Source organism: Ursus maritimus, unplaced genomic scaffold, assembly GCF_017311325.1.
Source record: "Ursus maritimus isolate PB19 unplaced genomic scaffold, ASM1731132v1 scaffold_6, whole genome shotgun sequence".
NCBI classification, from domain to species: domain Eukaryota; kingdom Metazoa; phylum Chordata; class Mammalia; order Carnivora; family Ursidae; genus Ursus; species Ursus maritimus.
Window position 1 is genome coordinate 50,608,503 of NW_024426774.1, and position 20,105 is coordinate 50,628,607.

Below are 20,105 nucleotides of genomic sequence, written 5' to 3' on the forward strand. Positions count from 1 at the left end.
GGTCCCGGGAGCAGCAGGCAGAGGGAGAAGCAGGCTGAATCCTAGGACCCTGGGACCAGAACGGGAACCAAAGGCAGAGGCTTAATTGACTGAGCCACCCAGGTGTCCCTATATTGTTTCACTAGTGATAGTGAGCCTGTATTAGTTTTGTAACTTTAAAACTTCCATATATAACATATATGTTAATGTATATCATAAATATTACAATTATATATTTGTATGTATTTTATATATTTATATTTAATATATGTTAATGTAAATAATATATTTACATGTTTTACAAATATAATATATACATATAATGTAACATATATAACAAAGTAAAACTTATATAACAAAATAATGAAGTTTTCATAAAGGTTTGTGCTATATCCATACAATGGAGTTTTATTTGGCAAAAAAAAAAAAGAATGAAATATTGATACATGCTACAACTTGTATGAACCATAAAAGCATAATGCTAAATGAAAAAAGCCAGTCATGAAGAACCACATATTGCATGATTCCGTTTCCCCATAATAGGCAAATCTACAGACACAGATTAGGGTGTAGGAAGTCAGGTGGATGGGCAATAGAGAGGACTGCTAATTGATAAAAATTTCTTTTTTGGGGGTGATGGAAGTGTTCTAAAATTGATTGTAGTGATGGTGCAAATCTCTGAATAAACTAAAAATCACTAAACTGTACACTTCAAAAAGCTATTTAAAAAAATTTTACCCACTATTAACACTTGCCTTATTCATCCTCAAAAGACTAATATTTGATATATTTGGTTAAAATCGAAGAACGTGCCCCAGATTCTAAAGACTATTACAAAAATAGAAAATTTAAGGTGTAGTCTGAAGAAACTAAAGAGGACATCACGTTTTGGATGTTTACATTCTGCTATGTTTAAAAATATTTCACATAATTTATAAAATGCAACACGATTACACAGAACCACAGTTCATAGTCCTAATTTTTCCACCCCCTTCGAAGACGACTGTACTTTTTATATATTTTGACTCATTTAGTTTTAGGATTCTTTGACCGATTTGCATAACTATTTAAATAACTATTTCTTAAATATTTTCCAAAATGCATTGAGTATACCAAGGAAATGAAAATATCTGAAAAGATTTTCCTGGCTCTCAAAAATTTGGTTACTAAAGACAAATTCTTCTTAATGAACAATAACTTAAAGGAATAGGAATAGCCATTCAACTGTATTGGGATGAGAGAAGATAACATCCTTTCTTTTTTTTTTTTTTTTTTTAAGATTTTATTTATTTATTCGACAGAGATAGAGACAGCCAGCGAGAGAGGGAACACAAGCAGGGGGAGTGGGAGAGGAAGAAGCAGGCTCATAGTGGAGGAGCCTGATGTGGTGCTCGATCCCATAACGCCGGGATCACGCCCTGAGCCGAAGGCAGACGCTTAACCGCTGATAACATCCTTTCTTATATCAATAAAAAATAGCAGATTATAGACCCTTAATAAACTTTATTTTTGAATGCATGAACATCCTTACGTAGAACAAATGTTTGTTTCCATTTAGTTCTAAAGGATTTTAGCAAAGGTTATAGCCGTGCGCGCCGCTGGTGTAGTGGTATCATGCAAGATTCCCATTCTTGCGACCCGGGTTCGATTCCCGGGCGGCGCAGTTTTTTTGGTCACTTCCGCCACCTATAAAACAGGGTGATTTGAACAGTATTAATAAATCTTTCTTCCTCAGGAAACACTGAGCATTTTAAATTTCCGTGAAGATTTCTATTTCATTATAATTCACTATTGAAACATTCGAATCTGAAACTGGAAGACAAAAAACTTTACGCAACTCCTGAAAGAGTTAATTCTTACGCCTGCGCAGTCTGAGATATCCTTGGTGTCGGCTAGAAGAGCGGCTGCGCAACAAGTGAACCTATGGATTGAAGGAGGTTGAAAGTGCAAGATTATTCTGCGCCTGCGCGGCTCGGGTCACTTCTCTGGCTGCTCCTAAGCTCCCGGCTCGCCGCCATCTTGTATTGGGGCTTCATTGTTCGCGCTGCGCCCGGCCGTTTAGTGTAATTGCCGCGGAAGGAGGAGGCGGAGTAACCTCCGGTCAGCCGAGAAACCCCGCTATTCCGCAGCCATAGCCGCCCAAAAGATTTGGGAGGTAGTAAAGGGTAGGGAGCTGGACCCCGAGGCGCCGGCGCGACAGCATCAGCCATGGAGGACGAGATGCCCAAGACTCTGTGAGTCTGGGGCAGCGATGAGGGGGGCGGGATGGTGGTCGTCCAGGAGGGAGGCCTCAGCTCGGCGCGCTCCCCAGCCTATTGTTCTCTGTGGACGCCGCGGTAGCTTGTTTCTTCTCTTTAGCTCACACCTGGATGCTTAGGGACGGAGCGCCGGGCTGAGAGAACAAGGTGGTGGGAGAGGGGGCTCAGCCCTCTGAATTAATCCTGTCACCTTAACTACACCATAGCGTGGCCTTTGGCCTCGCCACGGGCCCTTTGTGGTCGTAGGCCTGGAGAAAAGACTTTTTCATTCAAACCTCTTTTCAGAACTCGGTGAACCTTCCTTTTTGTCCCATGCTTTCCTTCTCTGTTTTTCCCGTTCCCCCTTCTTAATTAACCTCTTTTGATCTTTAGAATTGTCTCTTTCATTTTACTTTGATTTGCTCTAGAAACTCTTCCTCTGCCTTTCATTTTCTTTTCGTTGATAGTTTTTCTCTTCAGGCCGCTGGTACTCAGTTTTCAGGAGATAAACTTTATTCTCGCAGTTGCCAACTGGAAAAAAGCCAGATAGTTTTCTTTAACCTCTCTTTGGCTTTCCTTCTGTAGCCCCCTTCCCCCCCGATCAAATAGCCGAAAACCCGACACCGTAAGGATTTTGAAACTGCTTTTTTTTTTTTTTTTAAATGGAAATCTCACCCGGAGGTATATATAAATCTCTCAGCCGAGGGGAAGTGGATATAATACATTTTTATCATCGCTTGCTACTTTTGTGATTGACATGTTGCTGAACGAGCGGGCAGTTTTTATGAAGCAACAGTTGATAAATACCTTAACTGATTTAGTCACCTCTGAGAGTTGTTAGTGTTAAATGATCTCAGCTGGGGATATTTTCTTTGTTGTGTAGCTTCCCCCACAGCATTCTCTTTTGTTTTTCAAAGTATTCTCAGAAGAGGTGATCTTGCCGTTGTTGCTTTTCTCGAAAAGAAGAAAAGGCCTAATGAGTTTTTGACCTGACTTTTTGTTTTTATTCTTAGCATACTGGCAATTTGAGAACTCCATGCATTAAAAATACAATTTTAGGTTTCTTTCTGCAACTTTTTAGGTGTTACAGTTGTTAGGAAGAAAATGTAATAGATTATTTTTTCACCCTGAAAGTGTTTCCGTTTTTAATCTGTGTGAGAAACATAGTCACACTTTTTTCTTAAGAGATTAGTAAACTTTTTGCTAGTTTATCTTATAACCTGTTACTTTTAGTGTCTTTTTAATAGGATGCAAGAATTAGTGGGCGTCCCTTGCTTTTTGAAAGTTTATATCTATAGATTAATATTCCCTAAGAAACAATTAGCCTCATAGGCTTTATGGAACTCATTTTTCCCCCTTGCCTCTTTGCTAGAAGTGTGACAGCCAGCAGCATATTGGATTAAGCACTGATCATTTTTTATAATGTCTTTAAATTTAAGATTCTTACATGATTGTGAAATTTTTAATTTCAGAAACTGCCAGAAATATCTGGGAACTTAACCTTTTTATTATGTTGATTTGGGAATATCAAATAATGAAGACAACCTCACCTTTCTCAGGCCAGTCTACAAAAGCAGGTAGTTAAATTGTACTAGCTTGGGGACAGGGGACCAACCGTTGCAGGAGAAATAAGGAGATTTTATTCACTTATTGAGTGCTTATGATTGCCAGGTTCTGTGTTAAATGCTTTACATGCTTGTTTAATCTTCATCAGAACTCTCCAGTAAGGGTCTATTCTGCAGCTGAGGAAAAGCTAAGTTTAAATAACTCACCCAGGGTCATCCGCCTTTTTGTTCATCATCCTGCAATTCTGCTATCCTCAACTCTTTAACTCTTATGGCTAAATGTGCTTTGTAGTCTTCACTAGAACACCCCATCCAAGAATCTTTTCCCCGAAGTAGTCCATGTTCTAACTGCCTATTATCTCCCTTCTACTTCTCTCAACCAGAACTCCCCATTCTTCCAGTGAAACCAGTCTTGATTAAACATGAGTAGGTGTAAATCACTAAGTTTTACCAGCAATATTTTGTTTTACCATCAGTGTTTTTACTTTTAATATAAAATATTTGTTTTAATGACCCTTCAAGTCAGGGTCTTTCAGTATGTTCCTAGCAGTGTCTAGTCTACGGTAAGTGATCAATAAATTTGTTTTAAAAGCTGGTACAGTTCCAAGCAATGAATCAAGATTTTATTCATTCTTGAGGAAAAGGTAGTCTGAATCTCAGTATCACCTGTGTACGTAAATGGCTCAGGAGATAACTTCATTTGCCACAGATGAGCGTTCAGCATTAAGTTAGAGATTGCTGGTGTTCAATTCCTTTTCAGCAGGACTTTGGAGACATTTGAGAAATGGTTTGCTTTGGGGTATATTTTGAAAATAGAGCAACAGGAATTAACTATAGACTGGGTGTGGGGTGTGAGAATGAAGTCAATAATAAGTAGGTTTCCTTACAAATGCGTAATATCAGCCATCTAAAATGTTAGTTTGTTGGAGTTTCCTGGCTGGCTAGGTCAGTAGAACATGTGGACTCTTGATCTCCAGGTTAAGTTCGAGCCCCGCTTTGGCTGTAAAGATTACTTAAAAAAAATAAAATATTTAAAAATAAAAAGTTGTTGCGAAATAGAAGTAAAAATGAGAACAGTCTTGAGGGAATGGTTGTCTTAGGATGTCCTGGGGCATAACATTACATACATTTGTTCAGGCTGGTTTATGTATATGGTCTGATCTCCAAGTGAAGGAGGTGCCAGCTAATGAAATACGGCGGTTTCAGCTATCAGAAAAGTGACAGTTGTTAATCATAGTAGGATTATGATGCTGGTGTACCATTTGCTGTTGTACATAATTTCATCATTAGGAAAAGACACCTTTCCCCCTGAATTAGAGTAACTCAGGCAAAGTGGGATAATTTCTAAGCAGTTTGAAAATGTTCAAAAGTAATTCTGAGAGAATACAGTTATCTCTTTGACAGTTATCTATAGAGTACTTAAAGTGTTCGAGGCAGGGCTCTCAGCACTAGATATATAGTATGAGTAAAAATGAAAATCTCCTTTTTTTTTTTTTTTAAGAGAGTTTAAGTAATCTCTACACCCCACGTGGGGCTCGAACTCACAACCCCAAGATCAAGAGTTGCATGCTCCTCTGACTAAGCCAACCAGGCACCCCACTAAAAATCTCTACTCTTTAGGAATTTATCATTAGTTAGAATCCTCTTCATGCTTTTCACTCATTTTCACAGAAGCTTCATATCAGATTCTGCATTTTTATACAAGGATTGCAGCTCAAAACCTAGTACAGCATTCTGCTTTGTAAATTTTTACTCTCAAATTTTCTAGAGCTATTCTAATAAAAATGAATATTTTAAATGTTTTGGATTCCATTTTTATAACTATTAGAACTTAGTTATCAGCTTCAAAAATATGTATTAAATTGATGTGAAATCTATTCCTGGCAGAACTGTCAAGGGTTAACTGGTAATTGATGGTTTCCCATTGGTTAATTCCAAACTGGTTAATTGATGACTTTTCCATTGACTCTTCCCAGGTAGCTTTTTATTTTGAAAAATTAAAAACCAGAAAAGTAACAAAAATACTACATTGAGGACTTAGGTACCTTTTGTGTGCTAATACCAGTTGTGTGCTAATAACCAGTTGCTAGTAGTCAAATTTGCCTTATTTAGGTATATTCTTGTTTTGATGAACCATTTGAAAAGACATAACACTTCAGGCCTAAATACTTTACCATATATTTCCTAAGAACAAAGGCATTCTTTTATATAACCATGAAAATATTGTCATATTAAGGAGACTACATTGATACAATATTGTTAGCTAATGTACTGTCTGTATTCATATTTATCCAGTTACCCAAGGAAGACATTTTTTAGTCCATGGAGTCTGTTTGCTTCAACAGTTAATTTTCTTGTACTCCTCTCCTTACTTTCCAGTTCTGCACAAGATTGGTACATAATCTCAGCAGTGATATAATAAATATCAACATGGGGTACTTTAATCCATGCCGTTAACAAGAAGTCCATGGAACAGCTAAAAAGAGATTTTTTTTTTTTTAAAGATTTTTTATTTATTTGACAGAGAGAGAGTGAACACAAGCAGGAGGAGTGGGAGAGGAAGAAGCAGGCTCCCAGTGGAGGAGCCTGATGTGGGGCTCGATCCCATAATGCCGGGATCACGCCCTGAGCCGAAGGCAGACGTCTAACGACTGAGCCACCCAGGCGCCCCTAAAAAGGGATATTTTAATGTGGTGTTTTGTTTTGTTTTGATTTTTAGGATTTTATTATTTATTTGACAGAGAGAGAGCACAAGCAGGGGGAGTGGCAGGCAGAGGGAGAAGCAGACTCCACACTGAGCAGGGAGCCTGATGGGGGGCTTGATCCTAGGACCCTGGGATCATGACCTGAGCCGAAGGCAGACCTTCACCAACTGAGCCACCCAAGCGCCCCAATATTGTTTTTTTTTTTAAACAATTAAAAAAATAAAAACTTGCATAAATATAAGAAAATTACATTTTTGTTTAGTGGTCCAATATACAAGACAGGGAAACTTGGCTTGCCACTGCTCCAGTATTAGGGTTTTTTTAATCAGTTGGGATTTTTTTTAATGCAAGGAGCAAAAAAAATTTAAGCAGAAAAGGTATTTATAAAAACAAGATATTGGACACTCCCACATTTGCAGGAAGGTTATGGAACCTGGCTTAGAAATTTTTCAGGAAAATGAGACAGCTGTCAGGCCCACAGTCCTTATCAAGCCACAGACCATCCCAGAAAGGGTGTTAGTGCCACATCCACTGAGGACCAGATACCACAGCTTCCACTTTCACTGGACATGGGACTCCACTGCTGTTTGCCACCAAAATGGATTTTTTTCGGTCTCTGCTTCTTTAAGCCTTCTCTTTGTCTTCTGTGTTCAGGTCTGGTTTTTCTAATCATCCTAACCTAGATCACATGCAAGGGAAACTACAAAACCCTATCAGGCCTTTTCAGCTTCTGTAGAGAAATGAGCCTCATAGAGTGAGGATTTCTTTAAAAATAGGAAGGAAGATGTTTGGCAGCACCCCCCAAAAAATAATCCACTACACCTGTAAAAAATCTGTTAACAGGAAATCCTTTGGCTTCAAAAACAGAATAGAATGTAACTGTGGAACAGCTAAAGAAACATATATACATAAAGATGAGAATGAATTTTGTAAAGTATAGTGCATTCTACAAACTATAAGAAACTTGTTTATTTTTCCATTGAAAGTATGGTGACTATAAAAAGAAACTTCAGTTTTCAAATTTGGGCTGTCTCAGATTAATATTTAGCAAATAGATTGGGAAAGTAATAACATTAAGTTGCTTCTAAAAACTTGAACTAGGTAGTTATTAATGATTAACTTATTGGTAAAAAACAAAACTAATGGATTATTTTATTTGCACAAGGAAGGAAAAGAGATTTTGTCATTTGAATTCTTTGATACGAAAATGTTATATATGTTACTTGTAGTTTATTGTAATGGTGTTGAAGGTTGAGAGCAAGTTGTTTGTGAAACTTCCCCTGAAGAGCTTTTCTCTAAACGGGTGTATGTAGAGTGAATTGATAGAGGCTTCTGGAGCTTACAATATACAACAGGTCACAACAGATAAACAATTGTAAAGTAGTACAAATTCTAGGGCTTTTTAAAGTAGCTTTTTAAAAAATTATCTTTAAGTAGGTAATATCACTCAGAATATTTCTCAGAAAATTAGACAGTTTTGCAAAGAGTAAAAATTTCTGTTCCTAAATACTGCCCCCTTGACACTAGATTATCTAGCTTTAGCAAAGTAGATGTTAGAATTAAATTTTCAGAAGAGCCGTTTTTTTCATTTAGGCATATGCAGTTCTGAGATTTTCTTATAGGCGTAAGAGTCAGGTGAAAATAGATATGAAACAGTTGTAGAGATAGTACAGAGTTCTCATATAACCTTCACCCAGATTCCCTTAATGTTGACATCTTACATAGCCATGGTATAGTTATCAAAAGTAAGAAATTGACATTGTACAGTACTATTAACTACAAGGTTTATTCCAGTTTCTCCAGTTTTTCTACTAATGTTCTTTTTCTTTCCTGGGATCCAGTCCAAGATACTACATTGCATTTAGTTGTCTTATCTTCTTACTACTCTCCTTTAATATGTGAGGGGATGCCTTTCATGACGGTGGCACTCTTGAGAGGGTAGTGTTTCAGTGTTTCTTCATTGTACAGTGACTCCTTTTTTTTTCTTTTTTCAACACTGTTAATTAGAATTGAGTCACTAAGGCTAACCTTTACTCAAGAAGAGGGAAATTAAGCTTCACTTAATAGAGGGAGATTTGGACATGTGTTAAAGCAACCAATTCATTGTTAAGACGAGCCGTTAAGTGTTTTAGAGGAGATACTCTGAGACTCTACACATATCCTGTTTCTTCTTAAAATTTTCGTCAGCTGAAAGATCCACGGGTGGATCTCACCAGGAGCATTTATTATTGTGCTGGCTTAATGGTAATTTTCTTCACTCCTTCTACATTTATTAATTATAGAGTTCTCCAAGAAAAAGTTAACTCCTCTCCCCAAATTTAGGTTATAGTCAAGAATTAGTCATTGCATTTGGTTGTCAATGTCTTTCAGGTTTCTTTTCAAGAACAGTCCTCTCTTTTTAAAAAAATTTTTAGGACAATTTTTTTAAGAGATCAAGTTGTCTTACATAATATTCCACATCTGAATTTGTATAATTGTTTTATATGCCCAATATTCTATAAACTTTTTTAAGATTTTATTTATTAGAGAATGTCTGCACACATGTGCACACAAGCAGGGGGAGGGGCAGAGGGAGAGGGAGAAGCAGGCTCTGCACTGAGCAAGGAGCCCGATGCGGAACTGGATCCCAGGACCCTGGGATCATGACCTGAGCCATAGGCAGGTGCTTAACCAACTGAGCCACCCAGGCATCCCCAATATTCTATAAACTTAGAATTAGATTCAAGTTAGACCTTTTTTATTTGAATACTTCATAGGCGATATTTTTATTTGAATACTTCATAGGCGATATTGTATAATATATATTGTACATGCAAATGTCCATCCATAAAATGATTTAAAGTTTGATTACTGGATCACGGGTGAAACAGCCAAAGCTTTCTCTTTTAAGGTAGTTTTCCCTTTGCATTGTTCAGTCATCTGTGTAATAACTTAGGCACCCTGCAAATACCCATTTTCACACCATCCTTTCACCTAATGGTTTTGCATCCATTAATGATTCTTGCATGAATTAATCATTTCAGTAGGGCTTACGTATTGTTTACTACTTTAATTCTCTCTACACTTATGGACTAGCATTATTCTGTAAAGGAGAATTTTTCCCTCATCAACTAGAGCTATTAGATTGTACTACACAGGGGACACCTGGGTGGCTCAGTCGGTTAAGTGTCTGCCTTTGGCTCAGGTCATGATCCCAGGGTCCTGGGATTGAGCCCCGCATCTGGCTCCCTGCTCAATAGGGAGTCTGCTTCTCCCTCTGCCCCTTACCCTGCTGATGCTCTCTCGCTCTCTCTCCCTCTTTCTGACAAATAAGTAAAATCTTTAAAAAACAAAAAAACTATGCTATCCCTTAAAAAAAAAAAAAAGATGGTGCTACACTGGAGTTTCCACTCAAAGCAAGATAAATGCTTAATTCTTTCCCTTTAATTACAGATACTCCGAATAAGGACATGATATAATAATAGCCTCCAATACTGGAAAAACTGTTGGGTATATAGATGTTGCAATTGATTTTTTTTTTTTTTTTTTTTTAAGATTTTGTTTGGTTGTTAGCACAAGAGGGGTGAGGGTCAGAGGGAGAAGCAGACTCCCTGCCGAGTAGGGAGCTGGATGAGGGACTCAATGCAGGACTCCATCCTGGGACTCTAGGATCATGACCTGAGCCGAACACAGTCGCCCAGCCAGCAGAGCCACCCAGGCGCCCTGCAGTTGATTTTTGAGTATCATTTTCTACCTGATCTTTAAACATTGTTCATTGTTCCTTAAGACTTATCCCTTCTCCCTTTGCCATTTTAACCTATTCCAGTGCCTTCATAGAAAGCACTCAGTATATGTCTTTTGCATGGGTAAGTGGAAGGAAGGAATTGGATCCATATTTTCAGGCATGTGTGAATGTTTATTTTTCTGGGGAGAAAGTCCATACCTTTTATCACATTCTCTGCAGGATTCTTGGCAGAAAAATGGGAAACTGTGGTTGTTGGGAGACTACATTCTGATTTCAGAAGCGATAAACCTCAGGGGTGCCTGGGTGGCTCAGTTGGTAGAGATCAGACTTGATCTGAGGGTGGTGAGCTCAGGCCCTACATTGGGCGTGGGGCCTACTTAAAAAAAAAGGTGATAAACCTCCAACTCTTAACAGGTCTAGAAGTAATCTCATTTCAAAATCCCATTTTGAAAATTTATAAGCTCTTTAAAACAGATTATCCTGATCATGTGGTTTTGTAATACACTATTTATACTAATGGAATATGTTAGTCACCAAGGCATATTATCTGTTAAAAGTCTCTCCTGGAATCCTTCTACTCCCTCTACACTTCCACTGATTAGTGATATTCATGGAAAGGTTTTCCATCCCTTTGTGACCATATGCAATACCTGATAAGTGATTTACCCTCGATTTTTCAAAAATATATTTATTGTGTAAACCAAAGTATACCCAATTGGACAGTGTAAGGGGAATTGTGTGGATTAAAAATTGAGGAAATTTTAATGTTCTCAGTAATACTGTAGAAGTAGAAATAATTGCAGAGCTTCCCAGGATTGATTGTATAAATGATTCGAGAATTAAAAAAAAAAAATACTTATTTTTGTGTGTGAGAGAGAGAGAGTGCACCTGCACAAGTGAGGGGGAGGACAGAGGGAGAAGCAGACTCCCCACTGAGCAGGGAGGGATCCTGATGCGGGACTCCATCCCAGGACCCTGGCATCATGACGTGAGCCAAAGGCAGACACTTAACCAGCTGAGCTACCCAGGCACCCTGATTTGAGATTTTTTAAAAACATATCTTCCTAAGGTAAGCCTACAGAAATAGTAGGTTTAATTTGCAAAACCTTGACTAAACACACACACACACACACACACACACACACACACACACACAATTCCCCTTTACTAGTGGTGTCAGTGTAATTACAAGTAGTGTATCATACATCTGCTTTGAAAGAAATTTTGAAGTTTTGGCAAACTTTTAGAACCTGTTCCCAGTGGTATAGTTTAAGGAAGAGATCTGCCTATTCCCAAAATTTCTTTTTCAGTAAGCTACATTAGAAACTGATGCAAAAGAAGGAAATTTAAAATGGTAAGTTGTTTTTCTTTGTGTTTCAGGTATGTCGGCAACCTTTCCAGAGATGTGACAGAAGCTCTAATTCTCCAGCTCTTTAGCCAGATTGGACCTTGTAAAAACTGCAAAATGATTATGGATGTAAGGGTATTTTACTTAGTTAACTTTCTTCTTTTTTAATAGATTAGTTAAATCATTACTTCCAGGAACTCTCTCTCTCTCTCTCTCTCTTTTTTTTTTTTTTTAAGTATGCTCTACCCTCAGTATGGGGCTCGAACTCACGACCCCGAAGTCAAAAGTTGCATGCTGTACCAACTGAGCCAGCCAGGTGCCCCTCTTCCAGGAACTCTTAAATTAGTTTATACAGGGATAAACTAGGAAGAGCATGGGACCCTTGATCTTCGGGTCATAAGTTTGAGCCCCATGTTGGGTGAAGAAATTACTAAAAAAAAAAAAACTGCAGGGTCATTCATTTAAAAAAGTAGTCTTATGCAGTCTAAATTCCTAGTAATTTTAGTGCATTTAAGTCAGTCTTAGCCACTGAGTTTAACTTATTTTACTAATAAATAAAGGAGGAAGAGAATAGAACTAATCATTTTTAGAGCAAATAAGAACTATATGTAGGCTCTTGTTTTAAGGTGCATTGAGGCATCAGAATTGTTTTATATGTGTTGTCAGTTGATTGGCTAATCTGGAAATTCAGTTATTACAATTACATTGGGAAACTGGGTAAAAAGTAATATACTGTGAAAGTGTTTGGTTGTGTGTGTTTGTGTGTGTGTGTAAGTGTTTTAACTTTTAAATGTCATGATTCAGGCTTTTCTTGCATTGTGGCAGTTCCCATCCATCAGACCTTAATGTACAGAAAAACATTGCCTCATTGATCTGTAATTGCTGTTAACCCTGAATCATAGTATGTATAAAAAGACAAGTCTAAATTCCAGTCTATTTATACTGTTGGACTGATGTTCCTAATTACGAATTTTATACTCTCTGGAGTATAAAGGCTGATAGTGTGAATGCTTAGATCTTTTTATCTAAGAAGTGCAGTTTTTTCTGGGTACAAATTAAGTAAGATTCTTTTTTCATTTGATTATGCTGACGTGTAAGCTACTTTGTGTAACCACATTCTGATGCCTGATGACACTGACCTCTGTAATAGAATTACCATTAAGTGTAGCATTAGTTTGAATTATGCAATTTTTAAAACATTTTTATATTTTTTAATTTTTTTTTAAGATTTTTAAAAATTTATTTCATTTAGAGAGAGAGTGAGGGGGAGACTACAGAGCCCATCTCAGGGCTTGATCCCCAGGACCCTGAGATCATGACCTGAGTAGGATGCTTAACTGACTAAGCCACCCAAGTGCCCCTCTTAATGTTTTTAAAATGAAATGATTGTCTTGGCGCCTGGGTGGCTCAGTCAGTTAAGCGTCTGCCTTTGGCTCAGGTCATGATCTCAGGGTCCTGGGATCAAGCCCCACATCGGGCTCCTTCTGCTTGCCACTCCCCCTACCTGTGCTCTCTCTCTCTGTCAAATAAATAATCTTTTAAAAAAATAATAATAAAATGATTGTCTCAGTGTTATAAATTTTGTGGTCGCCTCCTTACTCTAACATTCTTAAAAATCATTGCCAGTGACTTTTTTAAACAATTAATCGTCCTTGAACCAAAATAGTAATTTCTTTATTCTAATCTCATCTTAGAGTTTTGAATATTTTCCTATTTTAACAATTCTGTTTAGGAGTTTATGGAAAGAATTAAAAAATGGACTCAAAGTCGTTTTGTATTTTGCAGATAGGTGTAAAATATGGGGTGTTTTTTCTGCTTCTTTAATTTACAGTAAAGCATCCAAGTTGCACTTACCAGATCTCAACTACTTGGAACACCAGAAAAGAGAATTTTTAAAAGACTATGGGCAAAAAATTGATGTCAGAAAGTCCACATTCTAAAACCTATTCTAAAAACTGTTTACCGGAAAACCTCTTCAGTTTGCAGAGCCTGAAATAGGTTTAAGAAGGTTGGCTGATACTTTCTGCTACTTAGCAAGTTAGAAGCAGCAAAGATATGTGTATGTTTACAGCATTAAAGGTAGCATTTAACAGGGAAGGGAGAGGAAAGAACATTAGAAGCCAGTACTGAGACTTGAAAGCATAAGAGTCTAGTCAAACTTAACTAACATCATTTCATAAAGAAATGATTCTATGATGAGGAATGTGTGTGTAGCTTCTGTATGCATCCATCCATAGTTAGGATACTTAATCATTAATACAAGATTAAATTATATGTAGTAGATAGTATAACTTGTTGAAGAAGATGTGTTCTTTATAAACAGTTCATTTTTTTTAATGTTTACTTCCTTATCTAAAAATTTACTTGTGGAATGGACCCCTTCATTTTCCTTGGTTTGATATTTGAAATATATAAGACTTCACATAATTTTAAGATAATGGGAGTATACGACTTAAACTTGGCTTTCGTGTCTCTTCAACAGACAGCTGGAAATGATCCATATTGTTTTGTGGAGTTCTATGAGCATCGTCATGCAGCTGCAGCACTAGCTGCTATGAATGGGCGGAAGATAATGGGTAAGGTAAGCTGTCATATTTAAAGAAGGTGATTTGAAAAATTTTAAGTTATATACAATTTTGTTTACTATTTATTTATCTATTGAGATTGTTCACAAGCAGGGATGGCAGGGAGGGCAGAGGGAAAGAGAGAATCCCAAGCAGGCTCCATGTTCAGTGCAGAGCCCAACATGATCTCAGGACCCTGAGATTGTGACCCGAGTCAAAATCAAGAGTCGGACACTTAAGGGATAAAGAAAGGGGGGGTAATCAGAAGGGGGAATGAAACATGAGAGACTATGGACTATGAGAAACAAACTGAGGGCTACAGAGGGAAGGGGGGGTGGGGGAATGGGATAGGCTGGTGATGGGTAGTAAGGAGGGCACATATTGCATGGTGCACTGGGTGTTATACACAACTAATGAATCATCGAGCCTTACATCGAAAACCGGGGATGTACTGTATGGTGACTAACATAATATAATAAAAAATCATTATTAAAAAAAAAAAAAAAAGTCGGACACTTAACCAACTGAGTCACCCTACACCCCCAATTTGATTACCTTTTAGAAGCATTATATCACTTTATAGCAAAAGGTCATTTAATATTGAAAGGATGGAATGTTTAAGAGGGCATGTTTATGTTGGTATTCTTCAAGATGCTTCACACATGGTAAATACTAAAATACTTGTTGAATTACTCAAGCTTGGATGAAACCTCTAGAACTTTGGATACTAATGGGGAAGAATAAAAAGAAAGAAATGGTTGTTACTTTAGATAAGAAAGGTTAGTTGAATGTTAACAGAGAAGTATGTAAGATTAGGATTTGCCAGCATTTGAGTAAGTGTAGGTTAAAAGGTAAGTATTGAAACTTCGACCAGAGCTGTTATCCTCTTGAATGTTTCATTTCCACCATGTACCTTCCTACGTGTTTATAGATGCAAGTCTTGTAATATCTGATTTTGAGCTTTATTTTTATGGCGTATAAATGTAGAAACATTTTTTTAGGAAGTCAAAGTGAATTGGGCAACAACCCCCAGCAGTCAAAAGAAAGATACAAGCAGTAAGTATATTTTATACTCTTTGAACATTTGTTTTTATTGTACACAGTAGTTTTATTGTAAAGCATATAAACATCGTACATGTTTGCAGTAATGTTTTGATCGTTATCCTAAGATATGATTGAATGTGTTTGTGTTAATAAATTTAAGAACAAATCTAATCTTTGTCATCAGGTAGTACCGTTGTCAGCACACAGCGTTCACAAGGTAATTGTATCTTCTTAAACATAAAATGAAATCTCTTGAAAGGGTATTCACTAACCACTTGAAATTTTTTTGTTTGATATTGAGGGGAGGGGGGAGGGAGGGGGTCGTATTTCTATTTGTCTCTCTGGCAATATTTTTCCCCCTTCTTCCCAGTGTTGACCAAATGTGGCTTGTCCACTACTTTGGTGCTATTTCAAGCTCTCTGACCCCCTTGGTAGCAGCTGATGCCTTAGAAATACTTCCGCCAACTAAAGGGCAAGATACCCTGCTTCCTTGAGGTCACGATCTGTGCTTCATACCAGATCTTCTGATTGCTTGAGTTGCTCCTGAAACTGTGTTTCCCAAATGGCAACCCAATATGTTGCTTAAGGCCTGCCAAATGGGGGTAACTTTTCTTTCCAAATATACTTTGTCAAAGTTGATGTATGTGTTCCTTTTAAAGTGTTGATCCAAATATTTTTATTTTTAAAGTGTTTCTTTTTTTGACCGTTGTCTTTAAAAAAAAAACCACAAACTTCACATATGGGATCGTTATTTCTCTCCAATGCTTTTTTAATGGCTCTGATATAAAGTGAAGGGATTACTGTTTTCATTCTGTTGCCTTCAGTCTTAGTTCACTTGCACATGGATTCACATAAACTGAATGGTGTAATGTCTGGGCAACCAAAACTGTTGGCTTTTGAGAAAACTGTCAAATACTTTAACATCAAACTGTTGCAATGCAAGGTATTTCTTTGATTGTTCTTCACAAAATATGGTTAAACCAAGTATATCATGTAGCTAGCTTCAGTAAATTGTCTTAACTGAGGCAAATCTAGTCTACATAACTCACAATACCACTATTTTATTTTAATTTTAAAACCTTAATGTAGTGGTAAACTGGATAAATGTAAATAATCACTATTATAATGGTAATTAAGTCATTAATAATTTTTTTGCAAAACTTGTTATGTATTATTAGTTTATTTTCTTAGACCAGTATAATAATTGGCTATAAATAGAAATGTAACTGTCAGTTTCCAGTTAGATATATCAGTCTTTAAGAGAATCTTTTCTATATTATCACCTTCATTAGTTTTGTGTATAATTGATAGGATCTGTATAGATATAGGATAGTATTTTGCTTATACTTAATCCATAAATTAAGATTATTTTACTGAATAGATTTTAGTGTATTTTAAATTCTAAAATTTTATTTTTCTTTTCACTTCCCCTTCCTTCCCCTTATAAGATCATTTCCATGTCTTTGTTGGTGATCTCAGTCCAGAAATTACAACTGAAGATATAAAAGCTGCTTTTGCACCATTTGGAAGAATATCGTAAGTAACAGAAGATAAATTTAAACTGATCTTAATTAGAAACAGGCTTATGTAGAAGTAATTTGAAAATCTGTTATGAATTTTAACCCTTCAATATAATTCGTTTTATTGTTTAGAGACTGTTTAAGCCATAATAGCCAAAGATTGTTTTCCTATTGATAAATCTTTGGTCTTCAGTTACTTTAAAATCCTTTTTCAGTTAGCATTAGCTCTTAAGAGACAAATTTGCTATTGTACATACTGTTTCTTATGTAAGTGGCTTGCTTAGCTTGGTGATAATCTTTAGTAACCTTGTGCTGTGACTAAGGAATTTAGACCCTTGGGGCACTTCTATGATACCATGCATTTTTTGTTAATATATTTTAACAAAAAGAAACCTAACAATTCAACCTAAAAAGCAGTTGTTAAATGTTAATCCCTGGGTATCTACCCTTTTGTTGTTGTTGTTACTGTTAATAATAATAATACCTTTTAGTATTTTGTGTAGCAGTCTTGCTTGCATTTGTTATTAATCATATAGTTTAGGCCCTTCGTAAGTAGCTCGCCCAAGGTAGTATTCATCATAAAAGAACTTTAATATTTTGAAAAGCATGCCATAATAGAGTAAGAATAAGTTGATTATAGTATTTTCTTAGAAGTACTTGTTGAATTTAGAAAACAGAATTTTTGGGTTTCTGGTTGCTTTTTTATTGTTGTTCCAGCTAGAAGAGTAGTAAAAAGGAAACTTTAGCTTTGGTTTGGTTTGAGGAACATAACAACAGCAGAGATGAGGTGAGGAGACTGGAAAGTAAATGCTAATAGTATTGGTGGTAAATTTGGGGAGCTTTCATTTGAAGAGTTGTAGTTCATTGGTAGGAGGACGAAAATGAACAGTGACCAAGGAATGGCCATAGTAGAGGCCAACTTTAAAGGCAGTCAAAAGATTAGGGTTTATAAATGGACTCTCCTGTTAGGCAACATTTTTCTTTGTCTGTGAGAACCAATTAGGAAAATAAAGTTCTAGTTTCTTGATTGTTCCTTTTAATGTTTTAGGGTTTTGATGATGGTTAGCTTGCTTTCAAATTCCTAGACTGGAAAGTGTTAACCTTTGGCCTCTCAAAAGCTCTATAAATCTCTGTATACAAAATTTGTGTTTGTTTTCATTTTGGTGTGGAGTATCTTTGTAAGTTTTATCCTATTTTCAGAGTAGTCACAGGACCATACAAGGATTAAGGAAGGATTAAAGAACCCTGATCTAGATCTTTGCTGCTTCCTCCTTAGAGAATCCTTTCAGAAATAAGTAAGACTTAAATATATTTCAAGGCTAACATATCCTGAAACTTAACTTTAAAAAGAAAAAATTTTTCTAACATTTTAACAGATTCAATAGCTATTTTATTAAATGCTTTGACTTTGATTGAAGTAGCTTTTCTGAAAACATGGGGATTTTAGTTTGGGATTAGATAAAGATTGTTTAGCAGTCAGTGAGTTTAAGTTAAATGACATTCCAATTTTAATAATGACTTTTTAATCATGGATCAGTAATTTCTTTTTGTTAAATATGTTGGTATCATAATTATAGTCTAGATTTTCTTATGATCAACCATGATTATTGATGTATATAATTTTTTTGGTAAGGCCTTTATAATTTATGAATTATAATTTTCGGTGGAGGTAATGTATAATGTCTAAGTTTTAGGCTGTCCAAGGAATTAGTGTTTCTAAATTTAAAAGAACCATTTTCAGTTGGTAGCATCATTTCCTGATTTTTTTTTTTGTTAAAGGAGATAAATTGATAAATGTATATTGAAAGGTTCTCTTGATAGCCAGATAGTCTCTGTAGAGATCCTCCAACAGTACTTAATTTATAGATGGTGTACAGTAAGCAGTGGCCAATTAAAATATTTAGTATAAAATATATAGTGCTTTCTTACCGTAATTTGTACAGTTTGTACTCTATTCCTTGAGTTTAGGGTAGTCTAACAAATTTGGGTGTAGAAGTGAATCAGCTACCAAATTAAATGCATGTGTACCATACCGATAATTTAATAAGTATTTTTTCGTATTGAGAAATGACTTGCATTAGTTTCCCCTTTTCACCACCACCTCTTTGTCATTTTGACCCTAAACACTTGATAAATCACTCCTAAAATGATCGAAATATGCTTATGTATACTTTAATATAAAATTATATTGCATGGCTTTCTGACTTGGGTTTTTGTTGTGAAAGTGCCTGTTTTGTTCATGTGTCCTGAGAGAACAAGCATTGTGACATACCTGGCTAACTTAAAAGCAGATTGCCTGTGAAGCACAATTTGAGTCCAATTTTTTGAGGTATGGAGTTTTAGCTATCATGGCTGGGTTTTTTTACTCAATCTCAAATAATAGGGCTCTGGTTATTTTGCAGAGTATCTCTGAAGAATGGACAGAATTGCCCTGGCTAACTACAAGCTACGGTTCACAGTGGATAAATGTTGGCGTGCTTTTTTACTTTCTGACTTTTTAAAATTTTGCTTTTATATCTTGTAGTTTCCAATCAATCTTATATGACTGCTATTTTAAAATTCAGTATAAAATCTTTTCTTATATAGTTTAAAACTAAAGTGTGTGTCTCGTGTTTTTCTTCAATGATTTAGCATTTCTGAAAACAACAAGTTCTCAAAATTTACCCATAGTCCAAAAGGGGGGTGTCAATTGATCTGAGAAAACAAAATAATTTAATTAATTTAGGAAATATACAGCTTTTTATTCTTAGTTTCCAGTTTTCTATTTTAATTTTTTTAATGATTAGGTAGTATATGGTGTCAAATAGAAAATTATAAATTGCATGGTTAAAGAAAGCCATTCACTAATGTGCCTGTGAACCCTATAAATGGTTAAGTAATTTCATATGAATAGCTGCTTTTACCATGCTTAATATTTAAAAGTTTAAAAACTTTTTGAAGTGAGAGGCAGTTTTTATACAATGTATACATATATATTTAAGAAGTTATTGATTTGCATGTTTATTAAGCCTCATTTGCTAATACATGATAAATTTTATAGAATAAAAGGTGAATTTGCATTAAAGGTTCATTTTAATGAAGATGAAACATAAAAATGAGTTGTGTATGACATTCTCACTTGATATCCAGAGGAGAGTTTACAAACCTAAACTTCTGATTATTTCTGATTTCAGAGATGCCAGAGTGGTAAAAGACATGGCAACAGGAAAGTCTAAAGGATATGGCTTTGTCTCCTTTTTCAACAAATGGGTGAGCTCAATTAAAAAGTGCATGTGTAGTGCTTTAAGAATAAGGACCAAAGATACTCATTTTGGGTTTTTGTTTTTGTTTTTTAAGATTTTATGTATTTAGGGGCGCCTGGGTGGCACAGCGGTTAAGCGTCTGCCTTCGGCTCAGGGCGTGATCCCGGCGTTCTGGGA

General features: G+C 36.1%; 1 protein-coding gene and 1 non-coding gene across 15 annotated transcripts in view; both read left to right on the top strand.

Moving 5' to 3' along the window:
- The first annotated feature begins 1,571 nt into the window (after window positions 1-1,571).
- TRNAG-CCC lies at window positions 1,572-1,642 on the top strand. Its single transcript has one exon. It is a non-coding gene; the product is annotated as a tRNA-Gly (tRNA).
- Window positions 1,643-1,939: 297 nt separating this feature from the next.
- The window catches only part of TIA1 (TIA1 cytotoxic granule associated RNA binding protein), a 31,630-nt gene continuing 13,464 nt past the window's right edge, over window positions 1,940-20,105 (top strand). Inside the window, exons 1-9 of one of the 14 annotated variants that reach the window (XR_005832889.1) lie at window positions 1,940-2,213; window positions 11,591-11,693; window positions 14,041-14,139; window positions 15,124-15,178; window positions 15,351-15,383; window positions 15,991-16,109; window positions 16,615-16,702; window positions 17,887-17,981; window positions 18,912-19,014. Coding sequence is in view for 11 of the 14 variants with exons in the window: in XM_040623342.1 (XP_040479276.1) it covers window positions 2,188-2,213; window positions 11,591-11,693; window positions 14,041-14,139; window positions 15,124-15,178; window positions 15,351-15,383; window positions 15,991-16,109; window positions 16,615-16,671 (492 nt within the window). In the remaining 3 variants the exon portion in view is untranslated. The other 13 variants (XR_005832888.1, XM_040623342.1, XM_040623343.1 and 10 more) reach the window with 13 other exon arrangements.